This window comes from Rhincodon typus, unplaced genomic scaffold (assembly GCF_021869965.1).
Source record: "Rhincodon typus isolate 14 unplaced genomic scaffold, sRhiTyp1.1 hic_rhity00002032, whole genome shotgun sequence".
Lineage (NCBI taxonomy): Eukaryota > Metazoa > Chordata > Chondrichthyes > Orectolobiformes > Rhincodontidae > Rhincodon > Rhincodon typus.
Genome location: NW_025967670.1, coordinates 1,679 through 25,000, shown reverse-complemented (window position 1 = coordinate 25,000; position 23,322 = coordinate 1,679). Strand labels below are relative to the sequence as shown.

Here is a 23,322-nt window from a genome sequence, read left to right as displayed (position 1 = left end):
GCATGCGTTAACATCTCTTTATCATGTCATCTCCCCTTATTGATATGCAGTTTCTCATTCTCCCATGCGCTAGATACATACTGGATGGTGACAGTTGAGGTAGGAGTGCTCAGACTGGACGCAATATTTTAGTTGCAATGTAACCAGAGTTTAGTATCACTGATTTTAGACAGTTTGGCATTATTCTCACTATTGTTTGTGATGACTTTGCTGCGCACAATTTGACAGCCTCATTTCCCTACATTACAACAGTGACTATATTTTCATTGACACTGAAGCACTTTGGGGCATTTTGAAAGGCATTAAAATAGATGCAATTCTTTCTTTCTAATGTGCACCATCAATACACAGTTGTATCTTACACGTTACTAATTGTTTTAAGGAGTGAAATGTGGGTGAAATCTAAGAGCAGTCTGACTGATTTGGGCAATAGCAAGATTTATGATGGAATCAGATGAAAAGTCTGGCCAGATGCATCTTGATGTTGAGATGTCTCGCTGCATCTTTTACACTTTTTGTAAGCAACATGATTAGATTCACATCGGGCAGCTGAATTGCCAAGCCACAGCGGTTAATGCTTGTCAAGGTCCTTGTTGACAATCCAACTTACCTCATTAATATTCTGGTTGTGTTCTTACCAAACTTGAGTGACAAAGTAGACGTCGCGAAAATCTGACACAGAATGGGTGCTTGGCTGTTTGAACTTGCTGCATGGAAACTAGGCAAACCAGTATCTCAGGGGACCCTCCATGGGCACCATTCACATGTACCCCACATCCACAGCTCTTAGCATTTGACATATGGCAGCTTGAGAAAAAGCCTTATTGCATATTTCTGATCCACTTACAGCACAGCATTTCAATGTTGGGCTGCACCACCAATTCTCACTGTAATACTGCTGCAAGGACACAATACGCTCAGGGACACATACCCTGCTTGTGGACTGGGCCGAGCTGCGTCTCTGGGTTCTTTGCTCGCTACCATATGTCTCACTCATACTGAGCTTATCAGGATGTTCACATTATCCCTGCTTTTTTGAACTTGCCCTCTGGACAGAGATATCAGTCTCATATTACTACTGCCTTGCTGTAACACTTCACCCAGACACAAAACCAGGAATTTTGTCACGGTTGGGAGCAGACCTCACTCCAGTCAAGGAAGATAACTTTTGTGCAAGTGATTCCGACACCGTAAGTCATAGGCAGCCTCTGATACCAGTCCAGGCCCTCTTGGGCCAGCCAGAGTCCGGGTCATCTCTACACATTGGGCAAGGAGCTAAATGAAAGGCAGCACATCACTCACCGTGACTCTTTCTGCCCTATTGTAAGCTGCTTTCCCCCTGGAATGAGAGAGAGGCAGGTAGTATTGAAGATGATATTAGGTGGCACAGCTACTGCTGTTTGTGCAGGTGGGGAGGTGCCACAAGCGAGTGAGTAGGCAGTGCCGAGGGCATGTTGGAGGTTGGGGTAGGTGAGAGCAAAGGAGGAAGCCATTGCAGGCATTAGTGAGATTGGTGGAGCATGAGTCTTGATAGGAGGTGGGTACCATAGCAGAGATAGAATGAGATGGTGGCACTTACACTGGCACAGGGACCGAGCTCATTGATTTTCTTCCTGCAGTGGTGGGCATTCCTCTAGACAGTTGAGTGCTTTATCTGAGTGGTAACCACAGGCCAATGTGACATGGTTTGACATCATGACCTCCACTGCTTGTGCTGGAGCAAGAGGAAGTCCTGCCTCTGCATCGCCGCTTTCAGCAGGAACTCCAGGTCCCTGCCTGATCAGTAGGGTGCTGGATTCCGCCTGTTGGCATGCCTGGGACAAGCATCAGGAACCATGCAGGGCAGCTTCAAAGTGACAGTGCTCATCCATGTGCACAACAGACTTGTAAAGATGGCAGCAGTGCCAGGAATGCTGGTCAGCCCTGGGATATCCTCAGGCGTGTACATAGTGTACTCCTTTTGAGGTGTCAGGCTAGGCAAAGTGCCTGGGTCCTGGATGGACAACCATCTGGCTCAGAGGGAAAGGTATTACTAGTGGAGATGGGAATACAGCAGTGCTCATTGGCCAACTGGGAATGTCAGCATTCTAATTCGCCTTTAACCTTTTTTTAACATGATGCAGAACTGTTACCTTTTCTAACCAAGCTTTATTGAAACTCTTGTAGGCTGGGAATGGAACACGATGGTCAAGGAAACCGGTGTGGAGATGAAACCAGCATGGGAAGTGTCATGGCACCCTTGGTCCAAGCCGCATTTCACCGTTTTCACTGGTCTCGGTGCAGCGGGCAAGAGCTCAAGCGATATCTTCAGTGAGTACATCAACAGGTTGCTATTAGCTTGAATTTATTAAAAAAAAATTCTTCTCTTGAAGACCCTGCAAAGGGAGTGATCGTATCGTTCTTGCAGTTCAGTGTCTACAATGCCCATTCCTCAAGAAATAGTTTCAACTTAGCTTTGGATTGGTCCCTCAATATTGTCCCGAATAAATAGTGGTAGACATTATCATTTGTATCCCTGAGTTGCAAAAATGCCGATCCAATAACGGAGGCCAGTGGAGGTCTAGCTCGAACATCAGAACATAAGACCCAAGAGCAGGTGTAGGCAAAGTCAGCCCCTTGAGCCTGCTCTGCCATTTAATGCAGTCATGGCTGAACTCATCTTGGCCTCGACTCCACTTTCTTGCTACTCTCCATAATCTTTCAACCCATTACTAATTAAAAACCTGTCTATCTCCTCCTCAAAATTACTCAATGTCCCAGCATCCGTTGCACTCTGAGATAGTGAGTTCCACAGATTCATGACCATTTGAGAGAAGTAATTTCTCTTCATCTCTTTTTTAAATCCGCTACCCCTTATCCAAACAATTATCTCGTTCTGGATTGCCCCACATGAGGAAGCATTTTCTGTCTGTCTACTTTGCCAATCCCCTTTAGGATCTTATATACTTAATTAAATCTCCTCTCATTCTTCTAATCTCCAGAGAGTATAGGCCTTCATAAGACAAACTCGTCATCTCTGGAATCAATCTACTGAACCTCCTATGAACCGCCTCCAATGCAAACACATTCCTCCTCAAATAGGGGGACCAAAATTGTACACAAAATTCCAGCTGCAGTCTCACTAATGCCTTATATAATTGCAACAATACTTCCTTACTTTTATACTCTGTTCCTTTAACAGTAATTGCCAAAATTCCATTTGCCTTCCATATCATCAGTGTGTATGATGATTAAAAACTTCTACCTGCCCAAATGCAAATTTAAAAGTGCAAAGAATGTCCTAATGCTATGTACAATAACTTGTACATTGTTAATCTGTCTGGCTTTTAACACATAATTCCACAAAGCTTGCATTGATTCCTTTATTCAGAGCAAAATGTCTACCTTCCATTGTCTACAGACCGCAAAAGCAATGGAAAAGCAAAACATACATTGATTAGAGTGTTACCAAGGTTGAGTGCCTACAGTTACAAAAAGTGACTTGAGTAATGAGGATCTTTCTCATTACTGATATGATGTTTAAACATTGGTTAGGCCTCTTGTTGGAGCACTGTGTGTACTTCTGGATCCCCTGTAATAGAAAGAACATAGAAAAAATACAATGTAGATCTACAAGAGTTATGTCGATAATGACAAATTGCAATCAGGTGAACTTTTGAAATAATGGAACCATTTTCATTGGAACATTGAAAGTTAATAGCAAATTTGCTGGAGGTTCTTAAAGTGATAAATAGTTTTGATAAAGTGGCTAGGGAAAATTTAGCTTGGTGAGTTAATGAAGAAATTAATTTGCTACTGAGAGCATAGTGAGAGAGGTGTAGAAAAAAATTCTTTATGCTGTGGTTTTTTGGAAAATAGCATTTGTTATAGAGTTTAATTCAGACACGCTGAATGGTTGGTAAGCAAATTTGCGCAGAAAATATTGACTGTGGGCCTATCCCTGAGGCAATTCTTGCTTCATATCTGGGAGTTGTATAAACTAATTGATAGAGACTGAATGCTTTGAATGGTCAACAGCTTGATTATTATTGGAACATGCAGCTACTTGGACTATAGAGGGCACTAGAAGACCTCAGGCAGGATTTTTCAGGTGAGAGTCTCAAGAGTTAGTGAGGAAAGCATCCTTTGCTGATGCCAGCTGCCGAGCAGCTATTTTACACTACCGGAAAGTTAATTAACTAGAGATGGGAAGTCTTTCCACCTGAGGCCCAAGCCTAGTCATTTGCTACCTTCCTGTTTATCCCTGAAAATTCCTGCCACTCTTGAGCCTTTAATCCTGGTCTTTAATTATATTTATTGAAAGAACGTGAATGCATTGGAGAGAGTACAGAAGATGTTTACAAGAATGGTTCTATGAGAAGCTTCAGTTAGGAGCAAAGTTTGAAGTGGTTGCGGCTGTTCTTGGGGTGATTAAAATTAAGAGAAGATCTGACAGAAGTTTTCAGAATCATAAGAGTTCTGGATAGAGTAGACACTGTTCCTGCTTGTAAAAGGATCGCAGACAAGAAGCCACAGATATGCAAAAGTAGCAAATGTGGTTTGAGAAAGAACATTTTTACATAATGAATGGTTTGGGACTGGAATGCACTGCTGAAGTGGGTTGGAGGCAGTTTCAATTGAGGGATTCAAGAGATAACTGGACGGTTACTTGCACTGTAATAAAGTTAAGGATTGTAGAGAACGGGTAAGAGAATGGGATTAAGTCACAATGCTTGTTAGAGAGCCAGTGTTGACATGATGGGCCCAATGGCTCCTTCTGCCCTGTAACAATTCCATGATACTGTCCATGTGGTTGTTAATTTTCCACTTTAGATCCTCATTTGGGGCAAGGATTGTGGGCTAGCCAATAGACCTTACCTATACCCCATAAAATTGCAAACATATTGGTGTGGGCAGCAGACCAGTGGGAAGAGAAACTTTACTGCCTCCCTCCACTACCTACAAAGCTGCTGGTGGTGGACTGTCAAATTCTGTCTCTTGCCTTTTTTTGGACAGCTTTCTGTATGTTCACGATGCCTGCATTGCTTTGAAGCTTGGTCAGAGCTTTTGGTAATAAACAGGCTTTTATTTTGTGCCTGTTATCTGCCGTACACCTGAGATATCCACTGCTGCAAACATGATAGGGGCCAAAACTGTAGTGTTCAGAGTGATGGTAAAAGACACTTGCTGTTAGCTGCGACTGCCAGTGTTGCTTAATGCTGTAGGATAGCCCCATATCTCAGTGAAAGAAGTCAAGTGATTATTATGAAATATCAACATTGTCCATGCAGAAAGCCCAGGCCGACTTGAGCCTAAAGTGCACATTGAGGAAGGAATTCGATTACCTGGTGCTTCCAACATGGTGAGCAATCACAGAGGAAACCAGCTGGAGAACTGCAACAGACTTGCACTTGTTTCTGGTTGATGCAGAATCATCCCATTGTTATGTTACCCATCCTCATGGATTTCATCAGAATAAACTAAAAAGTTTGAACGTTTGGGCAAAAAGAAACGTCTAATGAACTGATCATATATTCAGTGCCCTTTCTTGTTCTTCCTACAGTTCCTATGACTGTCTGCTGGATGACCCATTTGAGCATGATTGGCCCAAACTTCCTGAACTGCCAGGAATCAACTATTCAATGGATGAACAATGCCGCTTTGATTTTGGAGTGGGTTACAAGATGTGCACAGCCGTAAGTCTTGCCAACATCATCCCCAAACCACAGTAGCAGAGTTAGTTTAAAAATAAAGTTGAAACGTGAGGTTAGCAATAAACTTTGTCAGTCGAACAATCCCATATTTAAAGGTGGAGACTCTCTGTTGGAAAACTGCACCACAAAGTATGAGATCAAACTTCAAGTTTGATTCATACTTCTGATTTGTGTCATCTGATCATGGTGAGTTTCACATTGGGCACTGTAACTGACCACAGTGATGTGTGAAGAAAATTAATGGTGAATCCCGTAACTTGACTGGAGTGCCCTGGTACAAATGTTGGAACAAAACAGGAAAAGACTTGATTCTGATGCTTTTTATGGTGACACTCTTGCCAACACTCAGCTCCCAGAAAGATAATGGATATTTTGTTGAGGCACTGTAGGACATTTGTCTGCAAGGTCCTGTTTTTGCAAGTGCCAGTTAACAGGAGAAGACCATATTCAAATGCAGCAAGGCTTGGACAGTATCCAGGCTTGAGCTCAAAAGTGGTAGGTAATGTTCATGCCAGGCAATGATCATCAACAATATGAGACATTCTTGCCACTGCCCTTTGATATTCAATGGCATTACTGTCACTGAAACCCCCATTATCAAACCCTGGGGGTTTCCCTTGACCAGCAGCTGAACTGAGCTAAACATGTAAATACAACAGCTATAAGAGCAGGAATCTTGCAGCAAGTAACTCCATTCCTGACTCCCAAAGCCTGTCCACCATCTGCAAGTCAGGAATATGATGGAATATTCTCCACTTACCTGGATGAGTGCAGCTCCAAAAACACTCAAATAGCTTGAAATCGCCCAGAACAAAGCAGCCCACTTGATTGGCATAACATCTTCAAACGTCTCACTCCCTTCATCACCGATGTTCAATAGCAACAGTGTGTACTATCTAAAAAATGCATTTCAGGAATTTGCCAAAGCTCCTTCCAAACCCAGGACCACTTCCATCGAGAAGGACAAGGGCAGCAGATAGAATAAAATAGAAAAGCAATTTATTGTCACTTGTATTTATGAAGATAGACTGAGAAGTGTATAAGTTGCCACAATTCGGCACCATTTTAATTACAGAAATTAAAGAAATAAATAATTGAGACAAAGATAGTAAGAACTGCAGATGCAGGAGTCAGAAATAACACAGTGTGGAGCTGGCCTGCTGTGTTCCTCCAGCTTCACACTGTGTTATCATTGAGACAAAGTTAATCTTCTGTTCCCACCACGGCTCCTGGGCTTATGGATTGGCTATGAATGCCAGTGCCAAAGCTGCCCCCTCGCAATCAAAGCAAGGATTTCCAGACCAGTCCCACCATGCTGCCATCACTGAAGCTGACAGCGAAGCCACTGCATCGCCGCCATAGCAAGGAGGGACAGACCGGACCCACCCAGTCGCCAATGGTGAAGCCTTCGCCACATCTGCAGCTGACAAATCACTGCCATAGCATCAAGGAATGAACTGAAACCACCATTCCACCGCCTCTATAGCCAGCGGTGAAACTGTTGCACCGCTTCCAGGAGGAGTGGACCAGACTCACTGACGATGAAGCCTTCGATAAAGCCACGGCCACTATGGCCACAAAGAATGGACATGCAGATCCACCAGGCTTCCAGCAGCTGCAGCAGGCCCTGGCAACCGACTTCCTCCACCGTAGCCGCAGGAAAGAAGATAAGGTGAACTTTGATACAAAAGGGAAATGAAGAAATGAAGAAACAAATAATAAAAATACAAAGAAGAAGGTGGCCAGCCAGGAGAATGGGAGCATTTGGGGACAGAGCCCGAACACTTCCTACCCTGCCACTGCCACCATCTTATATGGGAACACCATCGTCTGCATGTTCCTCTCCAAGCCACTCACAATGCTGACTTGGAATTGTGTCGCTGTTCTGGAGTAAAGGTCAAACTGATTGAGGTCTTGCTTCATTTTCTCATGTAGCTCACAATTTATGAGAAAAGATCAGAGACAGACTTATGGTATGAATTGGGTCAAAATCCTGGAATTCTCTCCCTAAAGATGCTGTAGGTTTAACTTCTCAAGGGCAACTAGGGATAGGCAATAAATGCAGGCTCAGCTCATGACACCCACATCCCATGAGTGAATATAAAATACAGTTGGTGGGGGAAAATGCTAGCAAAGAAACAGAAATAATGGGAATGAACCTAGTCAAGTACTTGAGTGTTTTTTGACATTCTGAATCTGATGTTTCTGACCAGCATTTCAGTACAATAGTTTGCAAGGCTGCAGATCTATCACAATTGACTGAATAATAGTGATCATGAAATAGGTGCAACAAAGAATAAATTCGGGGGGGCAAGTCCATGGGTTGGGGGTGGTATTCATACCATCATTCTGTCTCTGATCGTTTCTCATAAATTGTGAGACATATGAAAAAATGAAGCAGGACCTCAAACAGTTTGACCCCCACTCCAGATTGTTTTAAAAAAAGCTTTAAAAAGTGCCTTTCAAGACTTCACGTTGTCACAAAACAGTTTATGGTCCGTAATTGGTAATAAAAGAGTCAACAAAGATGTTATAGATGGAATGCTGTCTTTGGAATTCTGAAAGGGGAGAGTTGTTTTATTTGGTGGTCTGATCATGTTGAAGATGCTAAAAATGATGGAGAGTAATGAATCACATGGGGCTGTTGGTGGATGGAGGTGAGGGCTAGTGGGGTTCTATCATAGTTACGGAGGTGAGGAAGATGGGATTAGGATGGAAGAATGTAAAATACAACAGACACACTTGAGGACCCTGTGTACCATAGTGGAGAGGTCTGTTTGTTTCTTACTTGCAGTTTTCTATATGAATGATCTCCATTCTATTAATGTGTTTTTTTAACCCAAATTCCTTTGTGCTATGTGCAAATCTTAAATCAAGATTAAGAACACTATTTCTAGTGCAGAATGCAATTTAATGGTTGATCAGTTTCAGTTTTTGAGTAGAAAATCAGGCACACAAGGCCTAAGACTTTTTATGTGTGCATTGATTTGTGCTAGAACACAATGTATTCTGAACGTAAATTCAACAGGCCTGAAAATAGAGTGCTATGGAGACAAACTGAAACAATTGTTCACTTACAGTATTCTCCACAAATGACATCCAATAATGAGAGTGCTGTAGGTAGATCATGTGAGAGTATGGTAGTCTATCACATTGCAGTATGTCAAGAGATGTTGTAAAAGTCATGCCTTTATTTGCATACTATATATTTGTTAAATTTCTCTGAAGGTGGTTCATAACAGGGAGTGCTTGATATTTTATTCGGTTACATTAATGGCCAGAGAAACAAGAGACGATACAAGAGTCAAGTTTGTGACAGAGAACTCCCCAAATGGAGCCTTGCTAGGACATGGGAACATTGAAAGTAGGAGCAGAAGTAGACCGTTCAGCCCTTTGAATGTGCTACACCACTTAATATGATCATGGCTGATCTTCTATCTCAGTGTGATATTCCCGCTTTCTCCCAATACCCTTTCATGCCTGTAAGTCTAAACATTTAACTGTCTCTTTCTTGAATATATTCAGTGACTTGGACCCCACAACCTTCTCAATCCTAAATGGTCTACCCCATATCCTGAGACTGTGCCCCTTTGTTTTTGATTCCCCGACCAGGGAACTCATCCTCCTGCACCTAGTCTGACCAGCCCTGTTAGAATTTCATGTGTTTCAATCAGATCCCCTCTCATCTTTCTACATTGTAGTGAATACAGGTCCAGTCAAACCAACCTTTCCTCATACGACAGCCATGCAATCCTTGCTATCAGCTTAATGAACCTCCCTGCATTCCTTCTATGGCAAATATATGCTTTCTTAGGTAGGGAGACCAAAACTGCATGCAATCTGCCACATATGGTCTCACCAAGGCCTGTACATCTGGAGTAAGACATCCCTACTTCTGAACTCAAATTCTCTTGCAATGAAGGCCAGTATACCATTTGCCTTCCTGATCGCTCGCTGCACTAGCCTATTTTCATTGACTGGTGTACAAGGACCCCCAGATCCCTTTGTACAGTCACACTTCCCAATATATCATATATAGAAAGAGCACGAGTCATGACATCAGACCTGTAGTGTTATACTCTAGCACATTCCTAGCCTGGAGACCAGCTAGACAGGAGCATGTTTCAGAAAATCAGCCCAACTATTATTACAGCCCTATTTCCATTCTAATCTCAATGTTAGCGCTCACTAGATTTACTCTTTTTGGCACAGAATCAGCCGCACACTATTAGAACTCTTTTACGCTTCAGTCTCAGTGTGGTTCCTCAGTAAATAGGAACTCTCATTTGGCCATGTGTTGTTTGACCGACCTACAGTCCTGCCCTATGAGATTTCCCAATGGCACTTATAAAATCACTTCATACATTTGTAAGAGAAACCAAACATCTATTGATTTTTAATAAATCAGCTAATTGAAGTTAATAAAAACCGAAAGAACTGCGGTTGCTGTAAATCTTTTTTGCAAGAGTTTGTATATGGGGTCTAAATACACATGTTTATTAATAGCACGACGGGTGGAGAACCAGGCCTCTAGGAATTCCCATGCGTGTCTATCGTTGGCTTGAGCTAGGATGGTCACGTCATCCCAGTAAAATTGATGGCCTTTGTGATTCTGAGTGCATTGAGATGAGGGAAAGGTCGTTGTGTCGTTCTCTCATTTCAGTACACGAAGGCCATCAATTTAAGTGGGACAACGTGACTATCCTAGCTCAAGCCAGCCATAGACACGCATGGGAATTCCTAGAGGCCCGGTTTTCCACCTGTCGTGCTATTAATAAACATGTGGAATTAGACCCCATATACAAACCCTTGCAAAAAAGAACCAGAAATGACGCAGAACATCTCAACAGACCGGATTGTGTAAATTCCAAGCAGAGTAGAGCTACATCGCTTCATCGGAGGCTGCACTGATGGTATTACCTAGCATGGTGACGAAACATCTGAACTAACAACCAGCCAGCTTGGCGAGCAAGTCAACAACCTCACCCACAACCTGAGCTACAAATCTTTGCAAGAACCTTAAAAATCAGCGAATTGTTAAAGATCTGTTCGTAAGAATATGAACCAATTGCATGTTCCTGTGGTTACAGTTTCGCACCTTCCATCCATGTAAGCAGTTATGGTGTAGCCATCCTGACAACCCATTTTTCTGCAAGACAAAGAAAGGGCCTCCTTTAGATGGAACAGAGTGTGCCCCTGGAAAGGTGAGTTGGCTCTGACATGCTATTACTTGCTTTGAACAAAGCACATTATAAGCAATGACATATTGCATACCTGATTTGTGACTGAATGGATTACAGATTTAAGAATGGTCAAGAAGCTGCATTATGTCTCCGACTGAACTAATGATCTGACTAAATGCTGCCACTAAATTGAGTGTCTTCTCTCAACATCTACTGAAGGCCCTCTAGATGTGTTTAGCAAAATTCTTCATAACTAATTCCTCAAACTCACTCAGATTACAAGAGGTGAGATAGTTTAGGACATTACAGGTAGTTTTCCTATAACGCGATAGTTGCGTTCTTGTATGACCTTGCACTATAGAAAATTGCGTTATAGGGAAATCGTTATAGAAAATCGCTATATCTGTACAGCAGAAACTTTGCATTATCCAAACAGTGTCCACTATTCATCAATCACGTTACAGCCAATTCACATTAAAGAAACACGCGTTATAGCAGAACTACCGAGAGTTGGATATTTTCAGCATTAGCAATTTAGTTCAAAACATAGAAGTGAGCCACCAACAAAACAAATGAAATTGCTGATTGATATTGTAACATAGGAAGTGTTGGGGGGGGTGGTGGTGTGCAATGGCTAGAGAACCTCAAATATAAGCAAATAACTGGATTGAAATCATGGAGAACTGAGTGAGTCATTTTAACCAGCTGATTTTTTTTCCTGACCTGATCTTCCTCAAGCGAAAATTGGATCTGACAGGACACTTTCTAATGAGGCTTGTCCACTGAGTCAGCAGTAGAAAGCTAGCCCCAAATCAATGGTTTGGAATTATCGGGCTGTCATAGAGTCATACAGCAAGGAAACAGATCCTTCAGTCCCACTTGTCCATGCTGACCGGACATCCCAATCTGACCGTATCCCATTTGCCAGTATTTGACCCATATCCCTCTAAATCCTTCCTATTCATATACCCATTCAGATGCCTTTTAAATGTTGTAATAGCACCTGCCTTCACCATTTCCTCTTGCAGCTCGTTTCATGCACACACCGTCCTCTGCATGCACATGCAAAAAGTTGTAGGCTTTGTGTGCCTGATTTTCCACTCCAAAACTGAAAGTTACCCCTCAGGTCCTTTCCCCTCTCACCTTAAATCTATGCCCTCTAGTTTTGGACTCCCCCACCCTTGGAAAAAGACCTTGGTTATTTACCTAAAGATGCCCCTCATGATTTTATAAACCTCCACAAGGTCACTCCTCAGCCTCTGATGCTCCAGATAAAAAAGGCTCCAGCCTATTCAGCCTCTTCCCATAGCTCAAATCCTCGATGTGGTAGTGCTATGACAATGCATTTATAGTTCATGTAACAAATTTCTGTCAGTGTACTTGCACACTGTCTGAAATAATGTGCAATATAACAAGATACCGTTAATGCAATAATGAACTGTCTGACAATACACCAAGTGTGAGGCAATGTGATCCCAGTGTGTGTGCAATAATGCTGCACTAATATACAGTTACTGTGATAATGTGCTATGAAATAATTAGCCGCTGATATTCATAGTGAGACCACCAATAAGACTAACAGTTCCCACTGTTGTGTGTGTTTCATTTTAATTAACAGTGGTGCTACCAGGGTCACTGTTTGTGGAAGACTTCAGAGCAGGTAAAGGTAGACGGCAACTGGGGACCGTGGAGCAAACTTGGGTCGTGCTCTCGAACCTGTGGCTCTGGTGTCCGCTTTCGAACTCGACAGTGCAGTAACCCAGTGTGAGTGGCTTTGACGCTGATGGATGCTTTTGTTAGGAGCATCATGTAAACTACGTGATGTTATTCTGCTACGTTTTCCCACGACGTGACAAAGTAATTGACAAGAGATGTTATGATACTGTGATAGCTAGGATACATATAAATCCATAAGAAGGACTGGATTGCAAAGTTGCGGAGAAAGAGCAGGGGAAGTGTACACTAATTGGATAGCTTTCTCAAAGCACCAGCTGAGGTACAATGAGCTGAAAAACCTCATTGTGTTCTTATGTTTCTGTGGTTATTTGTCAGCAACATGCTTTTGAGAAATTTATGCAAGGGTTTTTTAGTTAACTACTTCAGTTTACTTTGAAAAGCAAAAGTATTGCAGCAACCCAGTGGCCTGAACAACTCTGTCCAATTTCTAGACTGTGCTGAATTAGCCAATTTCAGCTGAAGCTTTGGGAAGGCAGTACAATTGATGGTGGAGCTCCTGGCTAGGGAGAAGGTATGTCATCATTATGCAATGAGTCATGCCTCAACAGACAAGCAAAAATCAAATTAAGGGGAGGAATCAAGAAACATTCCAATAAAAAGTTTTTTTGAAAGTAGGGAGGAAGTTGGCAAAGCAGACCCAGGGCTGTGGATAGAGTGGAAGCTGTATTAAAGAGACCCATTGTAAAACAACAAACTAAAGCATTGCCAAAGGCTTTTAGATTCAGTGTTAATCTCTCTAATGTTTTATTGAGGAGGCTTGAAATTAATGGAGGTTGCTTCAGGTAGACACTCACTCGGTACAATTACAAATGGAACTCAGTATCTGAACTTGATTGAACAGTGTCGGGTTACAGTAAGAACAAAATAAGCTATTTAGCCTTTGGATCCTGCTCCATCTCTCTGCCACACTTTCACCTTAATCCAATATCCTCATAATCCCTTAATTCATTTAGTAATCAAAAATCTCATTAACCTCTGTTTTAACTGCACTAAACAATTGACAGATCAAATAGCATAGAATATGCCAGATGTGTTCAAATCCCTTTGAATGTGAATAGTTTCCAGTTAGTCAACATTTTAAAAAAATGTCTGCTTTCTATTTCCTTACAAAAGAACATGTTAGGCCATTGAAAGTGAATAACGAATGCTCCCAACCAAAACCTACTGGCAAAGTTACCAATGACACAGACTTGTGAATGATTATCTCAAATTGTCAGCAAATTGCAAAAGGCACATCACTAAATAAAAACTGAGAGAACTGTGGATGCTGTAAATCAGGAACAAAAACAAAGTTGCTGGAAAAGCTCAGTGACCCACTGAGGAAGGGTCACTGGACCCGAAACGCTAACTCTGTTTTTTCCTTCACAGATACTGCCAGACCTGCTGAGCTTTTCCAGCAACTTTATTTTCGTACAAAAGGCACATCAACTGATGTGGTGATTAGTGTTGTACGATGACTATTTTTCTTTCTGTAAGACATTTGTTGCTTGATTAAAGTTTGTAGTAATGTTACTGTTTGGTTGCAACTCAGGCCTGCAAATGGTGGTCAGGATTGTCCTGGTGTAAACTATGAATACCAACTGTGTAATAAAGAAGATTGCCCACGTCATTTTGAGGACTTCCGAGCACAGCAGTGTCAGCAACGAAATTCACACTATGAATATCAGAATGCTAAACACCATTGGCTTCCATATGAACATCCTGACTGTGAGTTAAGTGCTGAAGCTTTATAGTCATCAAAACAAGTTCCAAGTTTCGAAGACTTGAAGCATTTAAGCAACAAAATGATTTTGTTTTTTAACAGCAATAAAAAGATGCCATCTGTACTGTCGATCTAAGGAAATGGGAGGAGTTGTCTACATGAAACAATTAGTGCATGATGGGACTCGTTGTTCCTATAAAGATCCATACAGCATCTGTGTACGAGGTGAATGTGTGGTGAGTAAAAATTAGCAACGTGCTCCAAATTGTCACATGGAAATTTACACCACATAATCAGTTCCAATGTCATGTATTCAGCTGCTCTACAAAAAATGGTTCTATGATCTGGCATTTCCAAGAGAGAGTCCTTGCTCACAAAGGGTGTCAGGTTTAGATGTGGTACAACTGCGTTGTAGTCAAATTTCTGATTCAAATCTACTGGGTGTGCAATTGTTCTGGTGAAAGCAATGATTCCCAGCATTGAATCACACTTTAAATTCAAAAATACATTTATCTCTTTCAATTATTCTTAAAACATTTTACAGTCAGTTCAATATTTCAAGATAGGATGGAAAAATCAAAGATTCTCACTCTAAAAGTCATTCATCCACCATAACCTTCTTACATCACATAACTGCTTCTTGAGCTTCCTGCATTATTTCGTTTTTCCCACTGTTATCAAACAACTGCGCACTCAAGCTGAAAACGTTCAAAGGTTTTAAAGTCAAGTTAGACTGGTTTTCAAAGTTTCTGTCAATGTCGGTAGTGCTGCTTGCTAAGGCTCACTTATACAAAATGGTCCAGGATTTGTCTACTGGCTGGGCTGAATATATTGCAGGCCTACCAGTTATTAAGTGAATACCAACAATGAGGAGCATTCATTGCAAAGAAGGACGAAGAGAGATGGGAGTAACTTTTGAAAGAACTCAGCTAATTATTAAAAGAAATCTAATAGAAGTTATAAAGGGTATGTTAAGAAAAATAAGGAAATATTATTTCCACCAATCACATTAAGATTTAACAATCTAAATTACATAACAAAAGAATAGCTTTACACAGAGCATTGTTAGCATACTGAATGAACAATCAAAGCTTTGGCTCTGGCATTTAAGGAGAATGCTGTCATTTTGTTGCTGAGCAAGTAACCGTAAGGTCTGAACAATAATCCAAAGAATATGAATTCACATCCTACAATGGCTATTTAAGAAGTTGAATTCAGTTTTTAGAAACTAATAAAAAAGCTTATTTTGACAATGAAATGAGCACAAAGCTGTGGGACTATTGCAAAATCCCAACCGATTAACTTGAAAATTGTTAACCCAAAGCTTTACTTGTAATAACCTCTATGTGACTGCAGCCTGTATCAATGTGATTGACACTTAACAATTCCCTGAAATTGCCTAACAAACCAGTTGTTTGAAGCAGAAAAAAGCCTGCCACAGCCTTCTCAGGACAACAAGGCTGAGCAATTTATGCTGTGCAGTGATAATGAATGATTGATTGGAAAAGAAATTGCAAAAATTTGAGCTCTGTATACATGGTATAACTCTGAGTTGTACGTACATAGCGCAGATTTGACATTTTCACGTAGAGGGTGACTTTGAGCTCTATACTGTACAAGATTTTTATTGCTTAGAAGAGAGCATAGAGAGAACAGGTGAACAAAAAATCTCACTTTTTGAATAGGTGGAGCATAATTCACTAGAAATTTCTGAAATTAATTTGCTAACAAGCAGTAAGGACTTTGCTAGACAAATCAAATCATGAACAAACAAAGCAAATAGATATCCAAAGTCTATACCTACCCTATAAATATAGATTGTGAATTAAATCTGGGAAGTTCTGATCTGTGTAGCTTATTCATGTGCTGTGATCTGAAATAATGATCACATTTTTACAAGAGATCCCTCTCTAGTCACAGTACCTTAGCACTATACGCAGATCTTTGATGCGCTAACAGTTATGCTGTTTTCTTAGAATAGTGCTGTACATGTTTGTGATATCAATAAATGTTGTAAATGAGAATATTGGGTGGATGATAAGTTTGTGGATAACACAAAAATTAGCTGGCTGGTTGACAGTGAGGAGGAAATTCTTAGGTTACAGGAAGATATAATCAAATTGGTCTGATAGGCAGATCAGTGGCAAATGGAATTCAAATCTGACAAATTGAGACAATGCACTTTGAAAGAAGTAACAAGACAAAGGAGTAGTCAATGAATAGCAAGACACAAGGAAACTCACAGGAACAGAGAGATCTTGGGGTGCTTGTCCACAAATCCCTGTAGATGGAAGAACAGGTTAATAAGCTAGTTAAGAAGGCATCTGAGACACTTGCCTTTATCAGTCAAGAGATAGATTCTAAGAGCAGGGAGGCTGCATTAAGCTGTATAAAACATTGGTCAGGCCGCAGCTGGACTGCACTGCTCTACAGGAAGGATGCGATTGCACTGGAGAGGTGCAGAGGAGATTCACCAAGAAGTTACCTGGGATGGAGCATTTCAGTTATGAAGAGGGGCCCTATAAGCACATGTTTTTCTCTTTGGAGCAGAGAAGTTTGAGGGGAGACCTGATAGAAGTGTAGACAATTATGAGTGGGGTGGACAGGGTGGAAAGAAAGCAGCTGTTTCCCTTAGTTGAAGGGTCAGGAACAAAGGGGCACACTTTTAAAGTGAAAGGCAGGAGATTTAGTTGGGTGGGGTGTGGGGTTTAATGAAAACTTCTTTCGCCCAGAAGTTGGTGGGAATCTGGAATCCATCTGGGAAGATAGTCGAAGTGGCAACCTTGCAACCTTTTAAGAAGTACTTGGATGAGTATCTGAACTGTCATAACATTCAAGGCTATAGGCTAAGTGCGGGCAAGTGGGACGAGTAAAGGTAGTATTATATTTTTGGCAGTACAAACATAATGGGTCGAAGGTCCTCTTCTGTACTGTATGATTCGGTGATTTGTGAAGATAATTGAATATAGAAGTTAGATATGTTACTGAGCTTTGTTATTGACAATTTTTCAAAGGAAAACCCTGTTACTTACATAGTTTAATCTCATGTTGTTTGTGGACAATAGTCTTCCAACAAAGCAGACTTCTAACCTCTTTGTTACCTATGCCACAAATAATCAAGGGGGAACTGAAGTCCATAAGAAATTGCTTACATCAGTCCCACACACTTTACCATTGCAAATGAGTTAAACTGTGCCACCAAAAAGAAGTCATTTCCAGGTTCCATTCAGACATTAAAACAGAACAAATGGCTAAAACTACAGAAGAATTTCACATTAATATGTTAAAGTTCATATTGTAATTTCAGTTCAAAAAGTCTGTAGGGTTCTGCCCATCCTTCTCATAGCTTGACCTGATTCTAACAAATGCAGTTAAACATTTTGTAAAGAGTGACAATAGGGAGGACAAAAACAGGCACTGCTAATCTGCTTCTTGGGAATGGGATAAGCTAATTAGATCAAGTGTCAGTAGGACAACATTTAGAAGATAGTGGTCACTGTGTCATTGGCTGACAAAGGATGATACAGAATAAAATTATTCATTGGGGAAGCTAAATTCAATGGGTAGGAATAGGAACATGGAAACATAAGAACGTGTGTAGGCCATTCAGCCCATAACGCTTGGTCTGCCATTTACTATGATCTTGGTTGATCAAACACTTCATCGCCATTTGCCCAGACTGTCCATAACTGTTTACAATGATGAGCAAAACTTTATCAACTTCTATTTTAAATATACTTGGAGTGGGAGTAGAAAGATAGTATCTGGACTGAATAAGTTGGAGTCAGAGGTTGACGGGAAGGATGATGGCTGAACAATGGACTACCTTCAAAGTGGAGTTATTTCAGACCTGGGCCTCTAGAGGGAAAGGGAAGGCAAACAGCGACAGAGCTCTCTAGATGGAAATAAAATAAAAATATAGAAAATGAAGGAAAAATTGTGCTTATAAGTGATGTTAAGTAGAATCAGGATAAGCATAGAAGCTTCAGCTCGGTAGTTAACATAAAAGGAAATCCCAAAGCCTTCAATAAGTGCAAAAAGTAGAAAAATATAGTAAAACTAGGAGTAGGAACAATGAGGGATCTGAAAGTAAACTGACATGTGGACGCAGTGAGTGTGGTTGAAGTTATAGAAATACTTTGCATCTGTCAGTTTCAAGGAAGAAGTTGCCACCCAGCCATCAAGACAGGGGAGGAAATACTAGATGCATTTAAAATTGAAAAGGAGGAGGTATTAGATAGGCTGTCTGCACTGAAAGCAGAAAAGTCACCAGGACAGTACGAGATCCATCCAAAGATATGGAAGGAAGTAAAAGTGGAATTTGCAGAGGCAGTCACCGTAATTTTTCCGATGTCTTTAGATTTAGGGTTGGTGTCAGAGGCTTAAAGAATTGCAAACCTTAAACCTTGTTCAAAGAAAAGTTGTAAAGATAAGCTTAGCAGCTATGGGTCAGGAGGTTTAACACCAGTGCTGGAATAAATTCTGTTTACAACCATTCATGACAAAATTAATAGTCTCTTGGACACTTGTGTGTCATTAAGGACTGCTAGCATGATTTAACTAACTAATTGGACATCTTTTGGAGGGGTAACAAATGGATGAGTGTAATTATATTTGATATGGCTAAGTATCATATTATTGGCACATGGCCTTCCAAAAGCATTCAATGCTGCACAACACTTACACACAAAATTATAGCTCGTTGAACAAAAAGGACAATAGCAACACGAATATAAAATTGGGTGACATGAAACTGAGTAACAAAGTAGTGGTTAATTACTGGACAGAGCTAGATTTCTAGTGGAGTTCCCCATAGGTCACTATTAGGATCCTTGCTTTTCCTGATATATATCAATGATCTTAACCTTTGGCAGAATTTCAAAGTTTGAGAATGATACAAAACATGGTATCATTGTGAGTTGTAAGGAGGAGAGTGTAGAACTTCAAAAGGGTGATGAAACATTGGTGGAATGGTGGGAGCAGTGACAGATGAATTTCACTCTGAAAAACTGTGAAGTGATTCATTTTGGTTGGAAGAATGGGGAGAGGCAATATGAATTAAAGGACACAATTCTAAAGGGGATGCAGGAGTGGATGAATGGATAGATAAGTCATTAAAGGTGGCAGGACAGATTGAGAGAGCAGCTAGACAATGGCCTATTGGTATTATCGCTGGACTGTTAATCCAGAGACCCAGATAATGTTCTGGGGTCGAATCCTGCCACAGCAGTTGGTGGAATTTGAATTCAATTTAAAAAATCTGGAATTAAGAATCTAGTGATAACCATGAATCCATTGCTGATTGTCAGGAAAAACCCTCTGGTTCACTAGTGTCCTTTAGGGAATGAAACTGCCATCCTTACCTGGTCTGGTCTACTTGTGAGTCCAGACCCACGGCAATGTAGTTGACTGGCAACTGGGATGGGCAATAAATGCTGCCTACAAGCAACACCCTCATTATATGAATGAATAAGGAAAAAAAAAGGATTTATTAATAGAGGCATTGAGTTCAAAATAAGGAGGTTATGTTGACTTGTACAAAACACTGGTTTGACTTGAGCTGGAGTATTAACACAGTTTTGGGCATTACACTTTCTGAAGTATGTGAAGACACTAGAGAGAGAGCAGTAAAGATTCTAGGTATGATCCCAAGAATGAGGAGTTTCCATTTTGAAGACCAATTCAAAACAATAGGAGTGTTTTCCTTGGGGAAAAGAAGACTGAGAAGATTTTATAGAGGTTTGAGGCAGTGAGGGGTCTGCACAGCATAGATCAGGACAAACTGTTGCAATGTTTCAGACTTTGCTCCCCCAAAAAAATCACTTGAAAACAACACACTTTGTGAATTGAAGTACTCTATATTGCTGAATTCCTAAATGAAGTAACTTAATGAAATGTGCTCTTTCAGTTTTCCTTCCAAGCACCACCTTTCTCATATACCAACACACCCAGTCATCAGTAAGCATCCCATAGTCTGACTTCACCGATCAGCAGTCAACCCTTCCAATACCTGCCTCTCCTGCCCATTGCCACTCTCTCCCAAACTATCGCTGTGTGTAAGGTATCAGGATATGAGTGGTGAGAGGCAGGAAGAGCAGCCTTGGATGGAGAACAAGCTGCAAATCGAAGGTTGGCAGAGATAAACCTGACAGTGAGAGTCAATTGGTGACCGGGAGGATCAGCAATTGGGTGTGTCAGTGAAAATTAACCCGAGGGAGAGTCTGCCAACGACCAGAAGAGTTGGAGACCTGGGTGGTCAGCCAGAGAGTGGGAATGTTGGACACTGGAGAGTTGACCAGCAACAAGGAGGGTCAGAGACTGGGATGGTTAATCGGTTGCTCTAAAGTAGTACCAATCAGCTCTCATGCCACTACTTCATACATGATATGAAACAACTCTTAACTCTAAACTTTAACATCGGCCCTTTCAACTGACCAACATTAGGTTGAAATAACTTAAATTTGGGAAACTTAAATAAAGGCATTGGTATTACTTTGACTATAAAATCTCTTACTTTGTTTTGTCATTTTGTTGGGGCAAGATAACAATGTAAATCTACTCACAGATATTTACCAGTTTTGAGTAGAGGCACTTCATTAATTTGTCACATTAGTATTGACCACTTATACCCAAAAATCAATCACATCAGTAATTATCAAAAGGTCTTGAGACAGAATATAATGACAGTTTGCAGCGTCATTTAAAAGGAGAAGTCTAAAAAATTATCTCGCCTCAATATCTGGTTCTCTGTTCTTCATAATCTTAATATAATTAGCAAAGATGAATCACAATTATGATTAAAGCTGATATAATAACCAAAAAGCAATGTATTATTTAGAATTGTATTTGGGGACTTCCTTATCAATATTTCACAGTTTTATTGTATATTTAAAATAAAATTCTCTAGTTGTGGACATCACTGGAAAGGTTATTATTCATGAAGGATAGTCATTTCAGACTCTGTTCCCGTCTCCACAGATGCTTCCAGACCGGCTGAGTTCCTCCAGCACACTCAATTTTTATTTCCGATCTCCAGCATCTGCAGCTTTTATTACAGCAAAGTTGAGGTTGCTCTCCTAAGAGTCAAGAGCCTCCAGGAATTTTTTTGGAGGTAGATAAAATTACATAGGTTTCAGATAGAATAAATAGAAATTGAGTCCAAAGCCTAAAGAAGGATCAATAAGCAAATAGCCGAGATTTAACTTCATTCAAATTGATTAGGAAAGGAGCTAGAGGCAACTCAGGAGCAAACTTTAACACATATAATTGTCAGGACTTGAATGCACTCCCTCCTTGAAATTGATGTGGATACAGATTCAAATTAGTGTTCGAAAGGAATTGGCTAAATATCTGGAGGGAAGAAAAGGAAATGAATGGGTGGGGATGCAGTGGGAGGACAGACATGATTTCTTTTTGAAAGAACTAGTAAAGACTTGATTGGCTGAATGTCCTCTTTCCTTGCTGCGTTATTCTATCAGGCCCAAAACACTTTGCAAAGTTGGTCAACAGAAACTGTTGGGGGTTAAAAAGTGGGCAGAGCTGAGGCGGCACAGTAGCTCAATGGTTAGCACTGCCGCCTCATGGAACTAAGGAACCTGGGTTCGATTCCACCCTCGGGTGACTGTCTCTGTGGAGTTTGCACATTCTCCCAGTGTCTGTGTAAGGTTCCTCCGGGTGCTCTAGTTTCCTCCCACAGTCCAAAGACATGCAGGTTAGGTGGATTGGCTATGCTAAATTGCCAACAGTGTGCAGGCTAGGTGGATTAGCCATGGGAATTGCAGGGTTACAGGGATGCGGTGGGTCTGTGTGGGGTGCTCGTCTGAGGATTGGTGATGGGCTGAATGGCCTGTTTCTGTGCTGCAGGGATTCTATGATTATAAGTGTCCCAGTAATAGGGAGAAGCTAAGGGTCAATGATTTCTCTCCCTGACCCTGCTAAAATGGAGCAAACACAGTAAGCTCTCTCGCCTGCAGTAGGCTAGAGAAGTGAACAAGCTGTACCGGTCCCCAGTGTTTCTGTAATGTAGTCTATTTTACTGTGGTGTTGATTAAAGTTTTATCTCCACAGAAAGTCGGGTGTGATAAAGAAATTGGCTCAAACAAAGTGGATGACAAGTGTGGAGTATGTGGTGGGGACAACTCCCATTGCAGAACAGTGAAAGGAACATTTACCAGAACACCAAAGAAGTCAGGTAGGAAAACTCTGATTTATACTGAACTTCGTCTTTGAAATATGGTTGAAATATTGTGGTAGAATTTCCAGGAGTGTTTTGCAATCTCCCATGGAAGTTACCACTGATTATAATACACCCTGATCTATGTTAGAGAAATACAGTTGGAATATCTTTCAGGAATTTTTCTCAACTCTTTAAATTTTGAAAACAGATCAACTGAAACATGTAAATTGGGACTTTGCCCCAAACTTCTGGTGGCTGACCAGGACTTCAGAGGAGAATATTCACAGATACTTCAGACGTACAACAATGTATGACATGTAAAGATGATGGGGATAGTAACAATGTTCACTATTTTACATATGAAAACCATGCTGTGATATATATGTCAGCGGGTAGCTTACTCTATCTCAGAAGCAGCAGTTAATCTAAGTTAAAAACCAAAAGAACTGTTGGGTGCTGTAAATCAGGAACAAAAACAAAGTTGCCAGAAAAGCTCAGCAGGTCTGGCAGCATCTGTGAAGAAAAAAAGAGGGTTAATCCAATTTTTTTTTTTAATAACATTTGGGCAGACTTTTCCTGTGCATAATGCACAATGAAAATAATTCTTTATGTAATTACAACAGTGCCAGAGGAAGTTTGCTCAAACTGGGTGGTTGCAGAGGGACTACCTCAGTTGAGCTGAGCAGAGAGATTTTTTCCAATGTCCCCAGGTCCCCACAATTGGTTGGCAGCAGAGGAAAATTCTCTTCTCCATCTTCAATTGATTCTACTTTATGGGCTGATTATGCATTCCCATCATGGCATTAGGATCTTTTGGTTATCTGCTAAAAG

The 23,322-nt window shown here is 40.9% G+C and overlaps 1 protein-coding gene across 1 annotated transcript; it reads left to right on the top strand.

The window, feature by feature from the left end:
* Positions 1 to 2,123: 2,123 nt before the first annotated feature.
* On the top strand, positions 2,124 to 22,858 carry LOC109931399 (ADAM metallopeptidase with thrombospondin type 1 motif, 3). Its single transcript, XM_048592919.1, has 7 exons — positions 2,124 to 2,310; positions 5,543 to 5,675; positions 10,784 to 10,897; positions 12,495 to 12,640; positions 14,145 to 14,320; positions 14,418 to 14,551; positions 22,383 to 22,858. Exons 1-7 carry the CDS (start codon positions 2,174 to 2,176, stop codon positions 22,542 to 22,544), a joined length of 1,002 nt encoding a protein of 333 aa, XP_048448876.1. The 5' UTR covers positions 2,124 to 2,173; the 3' UTR covers positions 22,545 to 22,858.
* Positions 22,859 to 23,322: the final 464 nt, after the last annotated feature.

Coding starts and splice junctions, on each gene's coding strand:
- LOC109931399 (XM_048592919.1), top strand. CDS start 2,174: ATGGAACACGATGGTCAAGGAAACCGGTGTGGAGATGAAACCAGCATG. Junction 14,321..14,417: donor TCCATATGAACATCCTGACT/GTGAGTTAAGTG, acceptor GTTTTTTAACAG/CAATAAAAAGATGCCATCTG. Junction 14,552..22,382: donor GTGTACGAGGTGAATGTGTG/GTGAGTAAAAAT, acceptor TTATCTCCACAG/AAAGTCGGGTGTGATAAAGA.